Below are 12,231 nucleotides of genomic sequence, written 5' to 3'. Positions count from 1 at the left end.
CTAACCCTAACCCTAACCCTAACCCTAACCCTAACCCTAACCCTAACCCTAACCCTAACCCTAACCCTAACCCTAACCCTAACCCTAACCCTAATAGATCTAAATTTAGTATCACTGAGATGAAGTCAATGTCTCGAATTGAACTTGACCAGGTGATGTTTGATACGTGCGAGGCCAAATCCTCTGATCGGAAAGTATGCGCAATGACTTGGATAGACGTGTGAAGTCTAATTCCACCTAAGTGTATCATCTCCACCATCCTTAGTATCTAACACCATCACCTTCTCTTTCACCTTCAAAACACCGACGTCAACTCCTTTTTGGTGGTGGTGTATCGGGCGGCGATTGGGGCAGCGGACGCGGTGGTCGTGGCTGTGGTTGTGGACGTAGAGAATGGGTTCGACAGTTTAAATCATCTTCCACCTCATCTTGACAGGTCTTTCGATTAGTCGTGCTATGTCAAACGCTGCTACTGTCGAAGCTACTCTTGCTACCGGTAACTATCATTGTCGGTGGATATTGGCCGTGTCACTAACAGTGCGTGGCATCAGTGGGATTGGTCGGTTGGGCTCAGACGCCAGGGTCGGTCTGCTGGGATCGGTAGGGCTGCTGGGATGGCACGGTTATTTGGTCAGATCGCTGGGACTGTTCGGTTAATTGTCTCGGGACAGCGGCTCGAAGTGCGGCGCAAGGTAAAGGTTACTCGGTAGCCTAATTATCAATCATATCCGTGTGGATGGGTTAGAATTCGTGTCTCGATCTAGAACCTCGATGTTGAGCATCATGAACAGCTACGGACACAACATGAAGGGGAATGACCTAGCTCTCAATACATCATGTAAAGCAGTGGGCATGACTGTCTATGCCGTTCCTTGATTACGTAGAGCAGGTGATAAGTTGACGGCGATAGTGGGCGGCTAGTGGTCTGGTGGCACATGTTGATGTAGTATTCCACTGAGTTGTGCAGATACGTCGAATAAGCAATGGTGGTGTGTGAAGGACAGGAAAACTATGACATGATGCGACCGGAGATCTACAGATAGATCGATCTCCCCTGATCGGTACCTACGGTACTAACCTAGGCATACTTCATAGGGCTGATAGTGCTTAATTACAGTGGGGTCAGTGCCTACCGGACTCCAGATCTACCTCAGACTACTACTTAACTTCAATTCATCTAAAGCGGAATGGAAAAGGAGTTTAGGAGTTTCGAGATGAAGATTCTTTCCTAAGCATAATGATGCTGGTAATCGCTTTGGCCCAGCCCGGCGACAGGATCTTCGACATTGTGGGAGTTGGTGCTAGACTCCATCAAGGTAAGATAAATCCAGATAGACGCCAATCCCCAGCGCACCGATCTCATACTCGCTCGAAGCACTATAGTCCGTAGAAACTTCAATGTGTTCGAATCCGCAAAGCGTACCTAGGTATCCGGCTTACCAGTGGTGTTACACCTCTCAGACAGGCGGACAATCATGTCTGACTCATTCAAGGTTTGTAGGTGAAGTGCCAGGAGAGAGTTAGGTAGAGCGCTTCGCTTAACAGTACATTTCACTACTGCACTACATATCATATTCTAGCCGTGGGCATTTCTACTCTACGCATGTGTGGCATATCTACGAATCTTGACTTTAATTACGTGAATTGAAGAGGGCCTTGCGTCTACAGGATAGGGACCAGGTACTTAAGTGCAGGTAATATCAATCAATTCAATTCTCATCTGCGTCGGAAAAGGGAAGTTCAAGTCAAGTGTCACAAGCACTTCATCCAAGTCCATCGAGGACTTCCTCCAATCTACCCTAGTCCTCCTTCTCCAAATCTAATGGCTCGTAGTTGTCCCCTTCACTGCTGGCCACTCCCTCCAGCAGAGTGCGCCCCGAGGCCATCGTCCTCTTCTTCTTTCACCTGAGGAGTAAGAGGTTCATTGGCACTCATGTTGCATTGTCTCGCATGGCATCAACCCCTTCGCGAATAGTAATGATCGTGTCCATAATAATGTCAAGCTTATTGCTGACCTGGTCGAGGAAGTTTTCGATGATCGTGATACGCTTCTTGATGGCGGCGAGGTCATCGAGCGTGTTGACAGCCGTGTTGGGTGTTACACGTGCAACCTCTGTGCTAGCTGAATATGCAGTTCGCCTTGCACTTCGGCCGTACGAAGGACCTTTGCAGGCTGTTCATGACCTTCCAAGACATGCAGGCAATATTGGGCAATATTGGAAAGTGAGGTTATACAGACTTCACTTCTTGAAACAGACCCCAGAGACCTAGGCGGTCTGGGCTGGCAAATCAATTGTATATAGAGTCAAGTCAAGCCACCAACAGCCGAGAAGGAGTTGATTGGTCAAGGACTTATGCAGTTGGGATGGGGTTATTTCCGGCACAAATACTTGTTGTCGTTGTGGGAGGAAAGGTCTGCTCGGGGCGTTGGAAGAAGATATCTTTGGTATGTGAGTCCACTTCAACATAACCTGAGGATACTGAGAGTTGGGCGATATGATATTTGGAACGTCTGCTGTTCATTAACGAAAATGTGCGAGGGATTGGTTACCATGTATGATACATACCCTGATGACGCATTGGTCACCGTGGTCCCGGGGTGTCACAGTACTGCCCGGCTATGGTTGCAGGTAACTGTTCTGTTATTATTGCACAAGGAGGTTCTAATTCCCGCCCCTTATTCCTCTTCTCAGTATTATATGCAGTGTTCCTTGGTCCGTGCTGTATATCGGAAAGTAGGCTTCGTTAGTTCCGTGACACGGGGAGTCCGGGGAATAGAAGAATGGAAATTAGACCGGTTTCCGTTGCGTTTATGATGTTTGTACATGCAGAGGAGGCGAGAAAAGGGGTCAGCAAGTAGAGGGATAGCGGGAAATGGAGCCGTGGTAGACTATAGAGCTTTATCGCATTCCGAATAACAGTGATCTTCAACAGCGTATTTAGACAGCTGTGTAGTCCACTGGTCAACCCAAGGGTAGAATATGGGTGCATCTAAACTGGAAAGCAATTTTCTAGATCGAAAAGTCGATCAAGCGTAGGACATTCAGGAACATGGTTGAATTCGTAGTGAATAATGTGAAAGAAGCCCAATGGCTTCTGGGTCGCCGTCAAGCCTTATTGCTTGGACTTGACCTCTTTTGAAATCTCCCTTGGCGCCATCTGCATATGTAATAATATCGTCATGATATAACATAGTACGCCAAACCACAGAGGCACAAGCAAGCGCAGACGCACAGGCCAAGTAGATGATGGGGTTAATGTCGATCGTCTTGACAATGACTTGCAAATCAGTGTCTCGATGGAATTTTGTCCCAGTGGCCTCCGCTTCATCTTCTGCTTCAGTGACCTCCCGGAGGCGAACCAAAGCCACCTTCAGGAGTGACCAGGTAACTGGGTTTCGAGCTGAACTACTCAAGGGAAGTGTAGGGATACTGCTGGAAGCAGTGGGTCGTTTCGAGTTCTGGCGCTTCAATACTCTGACAAGTGATGGTGGCCAAAGTGCAAGGCACTGTTTGGTCAGTGGGTAAGTCTCGGAAGTTGTGATAACGACTTGCAAATCGATATCTCGGCACAATCCAGTACCAGAAGCCTCAGCTTCCGAGATGGTGGTCAGAGTGCAAGGGATTGTTTGGTTAATGAAGGGCACCTTCATTGTCCAATGCCATCTGGCGGGTTTGAGAGACTCAAACTCCTGAAATTCCCTTTCCATTCTCCCCACGGCTTTCTTGAACCGTTCATGAAGCTTTCGCCACATCCCCCCTGCGCTTCCCCCGAGCTTTCGCCGCTCGAACTCCTCTTGGAGCTCCCTCGCCGTCCTTCTCTATCCCAAAGCTTCCTTAAGCCACGCATACTCTCTAGGTCTTTGGGCCGCTCGCCATCTTCACGTCATCCTATACACCCTCTTGGCTGTTCTCTATGAGAGTTCATGAGTAAGCTGCAGGACACGAATATCCTACAGACTATCACGAAGTCTCGAAAGCCAAGATTGCAGCCTTCATGCGACATATGTGGCACTCCTTGCCGACATATGGAATCGTCTTGATCTTTTCCTTCAATTGTGCAATACTGCCAGTGAATTTCTCAGACTCCGGAGTAGGAAAAAGTCCCGCTTGAGTCAGTGCTGGGATCGTTGAGCCTAGCATCATAACTTCACATCCTTGGCTATCATTCCCTACTTTGCAGTATACACTCTTCTGACTCTGTTCTCCATATGAGGCCATTAATAGGCTTCTTGATCGCGTCAAGTATCTCAGTGGAAGCACATGCGGTAACAGTGATATCTATCTCCCAGTTAGAGTCTTTGAACATCACCTGGGATAATTGGAGCCCTTACCGAGAAGATCGCAAGGTATCAGCATACCTTCTAGTGGCTTGCCCGAGATATTCACAATCTTGCCATCGGTGTTGATCTCGATGGCCGCGTCTCGGAACAGTTTGTCCAAGACAATCAAAAATTCCGTCGAACATGAATAGTTCCCTCGTTTGAGAACACGGAACAGTTTCTGGCGATCAGACGCTTTCGACATGAAATTCGTACAGTTCCAAATTGTATTGGTACGCTGGCAGAAGTCCATGCCTTGTGCAATGTATAGCACCCGGTGTAATAATTATAGGAAGAATTCCAAAATTGAGCTGAGTTGATGAAAATTCCGAATTCTGCTATCAACCGCCCGTGGGCTGTCAAAGCATATGCTTTGCGTTGTTTGCAGTTGGAATTTGATATGGCCAAGTTTACCAAGACTCTCGCTAGAGTGCTTGGGTCTACTGGACTGGTCTCGACCTGTCATGATGACAAGATGAAGAACTCCATGGTAAGTCATAACGTGATGCTGGGTAACGCCGGACTATGCAGTTTAAACCCCATCAGACCACCGGGCCCTTTTGTATGATGGCTAAAAGACGATTGGAACTTCTCTCGTTGTACTTCGTGGGGTTGCAAGGACTGCGTGCCAATGTAGTTAGTGGTTTGATTCCCACTGATCAGAATGGAGTGATAGTTTACCTGGCTACTGCTAACCGAGTCGGCCCTCTTTCGCCTTCTCCGTATAACAGGATGCGGGAGGCACAAAGGTCGATTGTGTTGTGTTGTGTTGTGTTGGGAAATATATGGAGAGGAGCTTCGTTTCTAGTATGACTCATCATAGTCAGTCCCGTGTCAGGATTCAGGAAAGATTGAGTGTACGGCCTAACAATGAAAACTTACTGAATGCCTCGAACTCTTGTTCATCAGCAGATCTCGGGTGCATACAATACCGAGTATCAAGCAGGTGAATGTCATTGGGAATGTTATGCTATGCCCGAAAGGACTCTGGTCGCAACTATAACGAGCAGCTGAGTGTGAAAGGATGGTAGGTGGCAGTTGTTTTGGGTCTCCGACGAAGATGCTGTCACAGTACAGTACTATATAGTGAGTGCAGAGACGTCAAGCCTTCGACTTGATAACTCGTCGTTACCTTTTGGTGGCGTAGTGGCATAGTACTGCACTCCTTATGTCATTCCGTGACAGATGCACTCTAAACATCCGTTCAACATCAGTACAACAGCCCGGGCTGATCAAGTGACCTCGGAGATTAGTTGTTATTGCTTGCTGGTCTCCATGGTGTACTTACAGTGTGGTTGACAACTCCTGCTGTCCTCCTCATAGGTAATACGGTATGCCAATGATCAGCCACTCCAGCCGGGGGCGTGTTGGGAGATCAGGAATAAAGTAATTGAATGTAAATAGCCAGAACGGGTCTGAATACTCTCATTTCTGACATTTTGGCCTACGGGAAACGATGAGAGTCTTTCTGTACATCTCGTAACTTGATGACAAGGTAGTGGAATATGATGGTGTTGAGGAGAAAAGCAGTGAGCTATGGGGTGCTGCTTTACCTAGGTAGGTACTTAGGTAGGTACCTACTTACTTGAGTACCCGCCCGCGCCATCCCTTGGGGTCGTAAACAGAAGCAAGGGCCTATAAGAATAGCGGGTTAGCCACGCTGGCCACTAACCTTACCACATCTCTCTTAATTTCTAGGTAGCTACCTTAGGTACCTACGATATAGGCACTCTGGCAAGCACGTAGGGAATAAACTTGAAGTATCCACGAAACGTCTCGTTAGGTAGGCACAGCGCTATCATATAACCAATTGAGAACCAAGGCATCGGGAGTCCTCCCGGCTAGGTACAGAGTATGTAGTGTACCGGTAGTCTATAATGAATAGTCGGGGCTCGGCACAAGACGTTCCCTACTTAGTCACTGAAGCGACACTACCTAGGTATGTAGCGGCATAAACATGAACGGCACTAGCCTCGGCAGCCAAACCACAGCATCAGTAGCAGTATCAAAAGTATCAGTATCAATAGCTTCGATTGCCAGCTCTTTGAAAGATCTCTCGATGGGTTGCTTGGAATTTAGGTTGGACCAGGTATGCGTAATTGTAGTGGAATCAGTACCTACTAAATGCACTAAGATACCTACCTATACTTATTCCGGGTGCCCTGAAGATCCTAGATCCCATTACCACATTGTCGGGTACAGAGGCGGCCACCACTAATTCCACCACTGCAACTGTCGCATCGTGGTAGCAGTGACAGGGTCGCCCATGCTGTCTAGTAACAGAAACACATTATGAGGTGCGGTACTTTTCGTTGAAACATCCAGTTGCATGTCACCTAGTAGTATAGCAATGTAAAGCTTTATTGTAGCGTCAGTGCCCGATATTCGCAACTTTCGTATGATTCAAAGGGAGATTAGATCTCCGTAATGCTGAAGCTAGCAACGGGATGAAGGCGTCTCCTCATCTTCTTCATCTTCGCCATCCTTACCATCCCGCTCCTCCACATTGTTGACGACCTCCTCCTCCTCTTGCTGCTGGGTAGGGCCAGCGGGACCCGACACAATACCGCCGACTTCGGGACCTCGGACGGTTTTCCTTGGTAGACCTCGACCTCGACGTGGAATGACGGACAGGGTACAGACAACCTTAAGGCTATTCTCCACCTACAGGGCGTCCAATGATGTCTTGGGGAATTTCCGAAAATGGCAAAAGATGTAAGCGGCTTAAAATTTTAGTTTCACTAGTACAAAGTCATTTTAACCTCAATTGATCTTCATGGGGAGTCCGTGAATTGTAGGAAAGTTACCTATGAGCACTGGAGTAAAATATAGATTGATGCACATAGAATTGAGTACCTAGGTATTTTGTAGAGAATAAAGTGGGACCGCCCCGCAAATGTCCAAAGGTCGAGGGTGCACAATCGCGTAAGTTGGTCATTTGAACTTCTCTTCTTCATCGTCGCCAACAGCAGCAACAGCAACAGCAGCAGCATCCCTTCTTTCTTCTTTTTCTTCTTCTTCTACTTCGACATCAAAGATGTCGACCCCTGCTCCTGGTGGTGGTGGTGGTCCTAGCGGTGGTCCTGGTGGCTCTGGTGATGGTGGTGGTGGGAAGCGCCCTCTTCCGCCCTCGCTCGACCGAGCTCTCGACGACATCGTCGGGAGTGTTGGCCGACCCCGTAATCGGGCCGGTCGCCGTCGTCGTCGCCGTCGCCATCGTCACGGTGGTCGTGGTGGTTTTGGTGGCTTCGGTGGTCGTGGTGGTCGTGGTGGTCGTGGTGGTCGTGGTGGTCGTGGAGGAGGACGTGGTAGCAACGCTGCCCCTGCTGCTCGTGGCGGTGGTGGTGGTCGTGATGCTCCCCCTGCTCCCCCTGCTAGTCCTGTTGGTCCCGCTGCTCTTGCTGGTGGTAGTAACCTTACTGCCTCAGCAAACAATTCTCTTGTTGTCCCTCCGGAGAACACCTACCTGCTCAATTATGGGCAGGCTGGTATTGACCTCACCCCAGAGGGAAACATTCGCGGCATGTTTGACCGCATCAACCCCGCTCATGATATGGCGGTTAAGCAGTCGGGCTATATGACCTTCTCTGGTGACGACGACATTGTCGACGTTATGACCAAGTACTTTCGGGAAGACCAGAAGATTGCTCCTGGCCAAAAAGTATTTTTGCGGTGGAACATATACCCCAAGAAGCGCCTGGCAACGCACGACCGCCGGGCCCAACAATATCTGGGGTTCAATAATGATGAGGTCACCTCTGAGTTGCCGGAACTCCCAGCTCCCAATGGCGATCCTCTGGATTTGTCAGCCTTTGCTCCTCGTGAGCCAGAGAGAAATGACCATTTCTCTCATACTCCCTTCGGTCATGGGTTCAAGCCCCATGGCTTTTCTCGACGTAAGAAGAAGGGCGCGCAAAGGCAGCTCGAGGAGGGCGAGGGTGAGGGTGAGGACGACGACGACGACGACGAGCCGATGGGAGCCCAAGATGGCCCGGCACCCGACGCAGGTGACGTGGTCATGGGCGCCGCCGCCGATGACGAAGCTCTCAATGCCCACTTCACAAGTGGCATTGTATTAGTGTTTCGAGTGAATACCTTACCATCTCAGTCCATTTCGACTGAAATTGGATGATAATATGATAGATAATAGATATGGTAATAGATATGACAGATAACAAGTACTTTGACATCTTAAGATGTTTTTGGGACTAACGTTGGTGGTTTTGTTTGTCCACCCTAGCTTAGGTACCTATCTCAACTCTCCAGTAAAGGTTAGTGCATCTCGGGTAGATCTACAGTACCAGGTATCCCGCTACTGGGGACTACAGTAGCTAGGCGAGTCCCTGTAGACCACTAAAGCAGTTGAAGGGTAAACAGAGGCGATGGTAGAAACGGAGGGTGTTTGAGGAAGAGGATTCGGTGAATAACATCACTCAAGCCCTCCTTGATCTTAGGGTCTAGGGAACGGTCGTTGAACAGCTTCGACATGATGCAGGACCCTAGAGAAGATGGGCAATTGATATGTTGCGAGGTCTAGCTGGGCATTTTCTTCTTCTTGAACTAGACCCCAATAGAACTAAAACCTTCAGACTAAATGTTCCTCATCCCTAATGTGACGTGACACTTGATTCACGTAATAGAGTTTAATTGAAATTGTCTCGGCACTCTACAGCATACAGCATATAGTTCTAATAAGGGTGTAATGGGATAATCGCGCTTTCAATAGATCTCTTGCATTGGGTCCATGCCCTACCATGCCGCATTCCTTAGGTTGCTAACGACATCATTATTTCGCGTTGGGTCGGTCGATTTCCTCGATCATCGAGGTTAACTTTGGTTGCGTCGGTAGGGTCGGTCCGCTGATATGGGGAGAATTGCTACGATGGCTTGATCGGATCGTTGGGATTGCTCGGTCTATAGTCATTGCATGAGCTAGGATTCGCGTTTCGATCTTGAACTTCAATATCGACTTCACATGAACGGAAATCTAGCTGAGCGAATGCTTGATTTTAGTTGGAATTCCGCTGAATTGAACATGTACGTCGAATGAGGCAATGAAGGTATGTGAGGGTCATAAGGAGCATAGAGGAAGATTGTGACATGATGCGACCGGGGATCTACAGCATAATCTACAGTGCATCTTAGGTAGATCGATCCCCCCGGGTCGGTACTATAGGGCTGATAGGGGCTGGATTCCAGTGGGGTTTAGTGCCCTACTGGGGGTCTAGATCTGCCTGCGGCCATCACTTGAAGTGGTAAGAATCGTAAGCAGATCTAAATTAGCGTAACTGGTGGAAAGCCTTCAATGCGAATCTTCGGCTAAGAACCAATGCTTTCATTAAAGATTACTATAAGGAGGACTATATGGACTCGGGACGACTCAGGAGCGTATGGAATCATCAAAAACCTGGCAATAAAGGCCTCCCATCACATGCTTAATCTAATTGTCCTTCTCGGCCAATATTCTCATCCCTCTAGCAGGTCGTCGCATTTCCGTCGCGATGGTTTGGCTCTGGCGGCGGTGGCGGGTCTGATGATCTACGCTGCGACGTGCCTGAAAACCTGTCTCCAAGCTAGCCTGGAATGAAGCCTGTACACACCGGAGTAACAGGTCGAGTGTCAGTTTGAGTACCAGCGTGAGTGACAGCGCTCGCTTTTGTCAAGGGATGCGACGGCGGGGGTCGACGTCCGTATTGTAGCCCGGGTTCCATAGGCGGTCACCTAAAGATCGACGTCCATCCGAGTTTGTCGCGCCTGGCTGTGATCTTCGTGTCGTTGGCGATGTCAGCATCGGTAACTAGAAAGGTGTTAACGGTCAAAGTAGGCATCTTGGTATTTATGTCGGTATCGGTCGGAGCAGCCGTCTTGGTGTTTCTTGTCGCTATCGGTCTTTTTGAAGTACTCCTGCAGATAGACACGGTTGTAAGTGGCGCTGAACTTCTTGAGACTTGGTCAATTGGAACCATCTTGTATTAAACATCATCTTCACTAAACAGATGTTGGGGTTAGACATTGGACGTTGGGATTTATCAAACTCACGTATTGCAATCCATGCATGATCCTCTAACCAATGCTAGTACTCAGCCGATAGAAGAGGGTACGTACCGTTATTCTTATGGTCGAGGGCCAAATTGACGCAATGGCTTGTATAGTGCCGTTATCAAATAGTTTAGTGAGTACCGCAGTCGCATTAAACTTACGTCTCTCGAGCTGCTAGAACATCATTGCGATGTCTTTGCTCATGCTCGAGCAAATAGCCTCAACAGAAGTCCTCCATCTTGTTCAGTTAGATGATGGCGGTAGTGGAATAACTGGACCTGAGAGGGACGCAAAGGTAGAGATGGTGGATTGCGTGTGTGTGTGTGTGTGTGTGTGGTGGTGGGAAGGTGCGGCAAGTTCCCTTAACAGATGCCACCAACTGGCTCAATCACAAGTACTTGAGTAGATTTCTTGTAAAAACATCAGATAGTCGTCTTCACTCTTCCATTTTGATCTATGTCGTCACATGCTGTCTCCATGTGTCTACTTCGCTACCTACATAGATATCTAGTCACTCGGGACGAAGATCAACACCATCCGTCAGGTTGAAGTCTTCCCAACACATCGTATCTGAATCTCCCACCACTCATCATGACTTCTTAAATCCCCCAGGGCCTCTATGCCAACCTTGGTGATTTACGACAGAAGTATGCGGACAGTGAAATGGCTCAAAACTTCGTGCTTCAGCATACATACCCGCGACATTCCGAAAAATGCAAAACAGGCTCCATCCTATGGACGCTTCGGCAAGGTCGATTCAATCAAAACTTCGACGCGGCAGTCGTTGTTCTTCGATACCTGTACAGCATGGTACACTCCGACTTTCGCAAGGGTGAGAAAATCGCCGAACAAGAACGAGCCCATCCACTATTCTGATTGATTTGGACAGACTTCGAAGACCCATCGACCACCGTAACACAGTCTATCCTCCGATACGAGATGTAGGTCAGAGATGATCCACATGGCAAGATTACCGTTCGTGAGCTATTCGAGAGACCCGACATGTGGGATTCATTCTGGGTCAGGAAACCCTTCTGACTATTCTACCTAACCGTCCTCGGACGACCCCGGGGAGGGACAGATTGGACAGTCATCAAGAACCAGGAGAACGTCGTGGAGGAAAGTCTGGTGGAATGGGACAGCACAGACCACCTGTATGCCTATATCAGCAGCATGTTCGAGTATAGCGTGGATTCAGAGACTGGGGACGAGTACACTGAGCTCTTCGACGATCCGGCCATCATCCGAGTCGAATACAAGCATACTACCGACTCCAAGCCTCCCGCAACGTACCGAGATCTCCGTGAGATTCAGGTGAGGCCGCGCAGAATGAAGGATGAGGTCAAGGATGGCTATGGCTGAATGATGAGGGTTGCGCCAGAGTTGGATGACGAAGGCATCCGCTATATGCTCGTTGCAGTCGTCCGCTGTGCATTATGCTCAGGCAAGCCTAAAGATGTCGATCGCATTCGACTCTACAGTGTGACAGGTCAACCACTTTCGCTTCCACAGGCTCTCAAGCACTACGTGGGCACACAATGGAATATCGGAGATGCGAATGACCCAGATCGAACCTATCTCCTATTCTATGCTAGGCAGGCCCAGATGCTATCACCGGCCACCATGGAGAGTAAGTTGCCCGCATAGACCCAATTGTCAATTCTTTTGTCGAAGATGTCGCCAATTCTGTTCTCGAGGATGTTGCGAAGCATCTCGGACAATTCAATCTTGCAGACGGTGAAAGTTCGACAACCTAGACTGAGCAAGTGATAACCTAGTCTCCTTCTTGATTCCCAGCAGCTATCCCGTCAGATGAAGAGCCTCTAGTGCTTTAGGAGGAAGAATAGGAGATGTAGGATAGAAAGGGGGCT

At 48.7% G+C, this 12,231-nt stretch overlaps 4 protein-coding genes across 4 annotated transcripts; 2 read left to right on the top strand and 2 right to left on the bottom strand.

Moving 5' to 3' along the window:
• Window positions 1–2,926: 2,926 nt before the first annotated feature.
• On the bottom strand, window positions 2,927–3,959 carry F5B22DRAFT_175826 (uncharacterized protein). The gene has a single exon (XM_047969367.1). It carries the CDS (start codon window positions 3,752–3,754, stop codon window positions 3,044–3,046), a length of 711 nt encoding a protein of 236 aa, XP_047836100.1. The 5' UTR covers window positions 3,755–3,959; the 3' UTR covers window positions 2,927–3,043.
• Window positions 3,960–3,962: 3 nt separating this feature from the next.
• Window positions 3,963–4,526, bottom strand: F5B22DRAFT_641880 (uncharacterized protein; the record flags this gene model as incomplete). The annotated part of the gene is made up of 3 exons (XM_047978048.1): window positions 3,963–4,120; window positions 4,176–4,280; window positions 4,334–4,526. 3 exons carry the CDS (start codon window positions 4,524–4,526, stop codon window positions 3,963–3,965), a joined length of 456 nt encoding a protein of 151 aa, XP_047836099.1.
• Window positions 4,527–7,176: 2,650 nt separating this feature from the next.
• F5B22DRAFT_587336 (uncharacterized protein) lies at window positions 7,177–8,503 on the top strand. Its single transcript, XM_047973598.1, has one exon. The coding sequence runs from the start codon at window positions 7,359–7,361 to the stop codon at window positions 8,451–8,453; it is 1,095 nt and encodes a 364-aa protein (XP_047836098.1). The 5' UTR covers window positions 7,177–7,358; the 3' UTR covers window positions 8,454–8,503.
• Window positions 8,504–11,023: 2,520 nt separating this feature from the next.
• F5B22DRAFT_641878 (uncharacterized protein) lies at window positions 11,024–11,722 on the top strand (the record flags this gene model as incomplete). The annotated part of the gene is made up of 3 exons (XM_047978047.1): window positions 11,024–11,192; window positions 11,250–11,301; window positions 11,530–11,722. 3 exons carry the CDS (start codon window positions 11,024–11,026, stop codon window positions 11,720–11,722), a joined length of 414 nt encoding a protein of 137 aa, XP_047836097.1.
• Between the last annotated feature and the right edge of the window lie 509 nt (window positions 11,723–12,231).

Source organism: Xylaria bambusicola (genome assembly GCF_022495145.1).
Source record: "Xylaria bambusicola strain CBS 139988 unplaced genomic scaffold F5B22scaffold_2, whole genome shotgun sequence".
NCBI classification, from domain to species: domain Eukaryota; kingdom Fungi; phylum Ascomycota; class Sordariomycetes; order Xylariales; family Xylariaceae; genus Xylaria; species Xylaria bambusicola.
The sequence above is the reverse complement of the archived record's forward strand: the minus strand, read 5'-3'. Positions and strand labels throughout refer to the sequence as shown.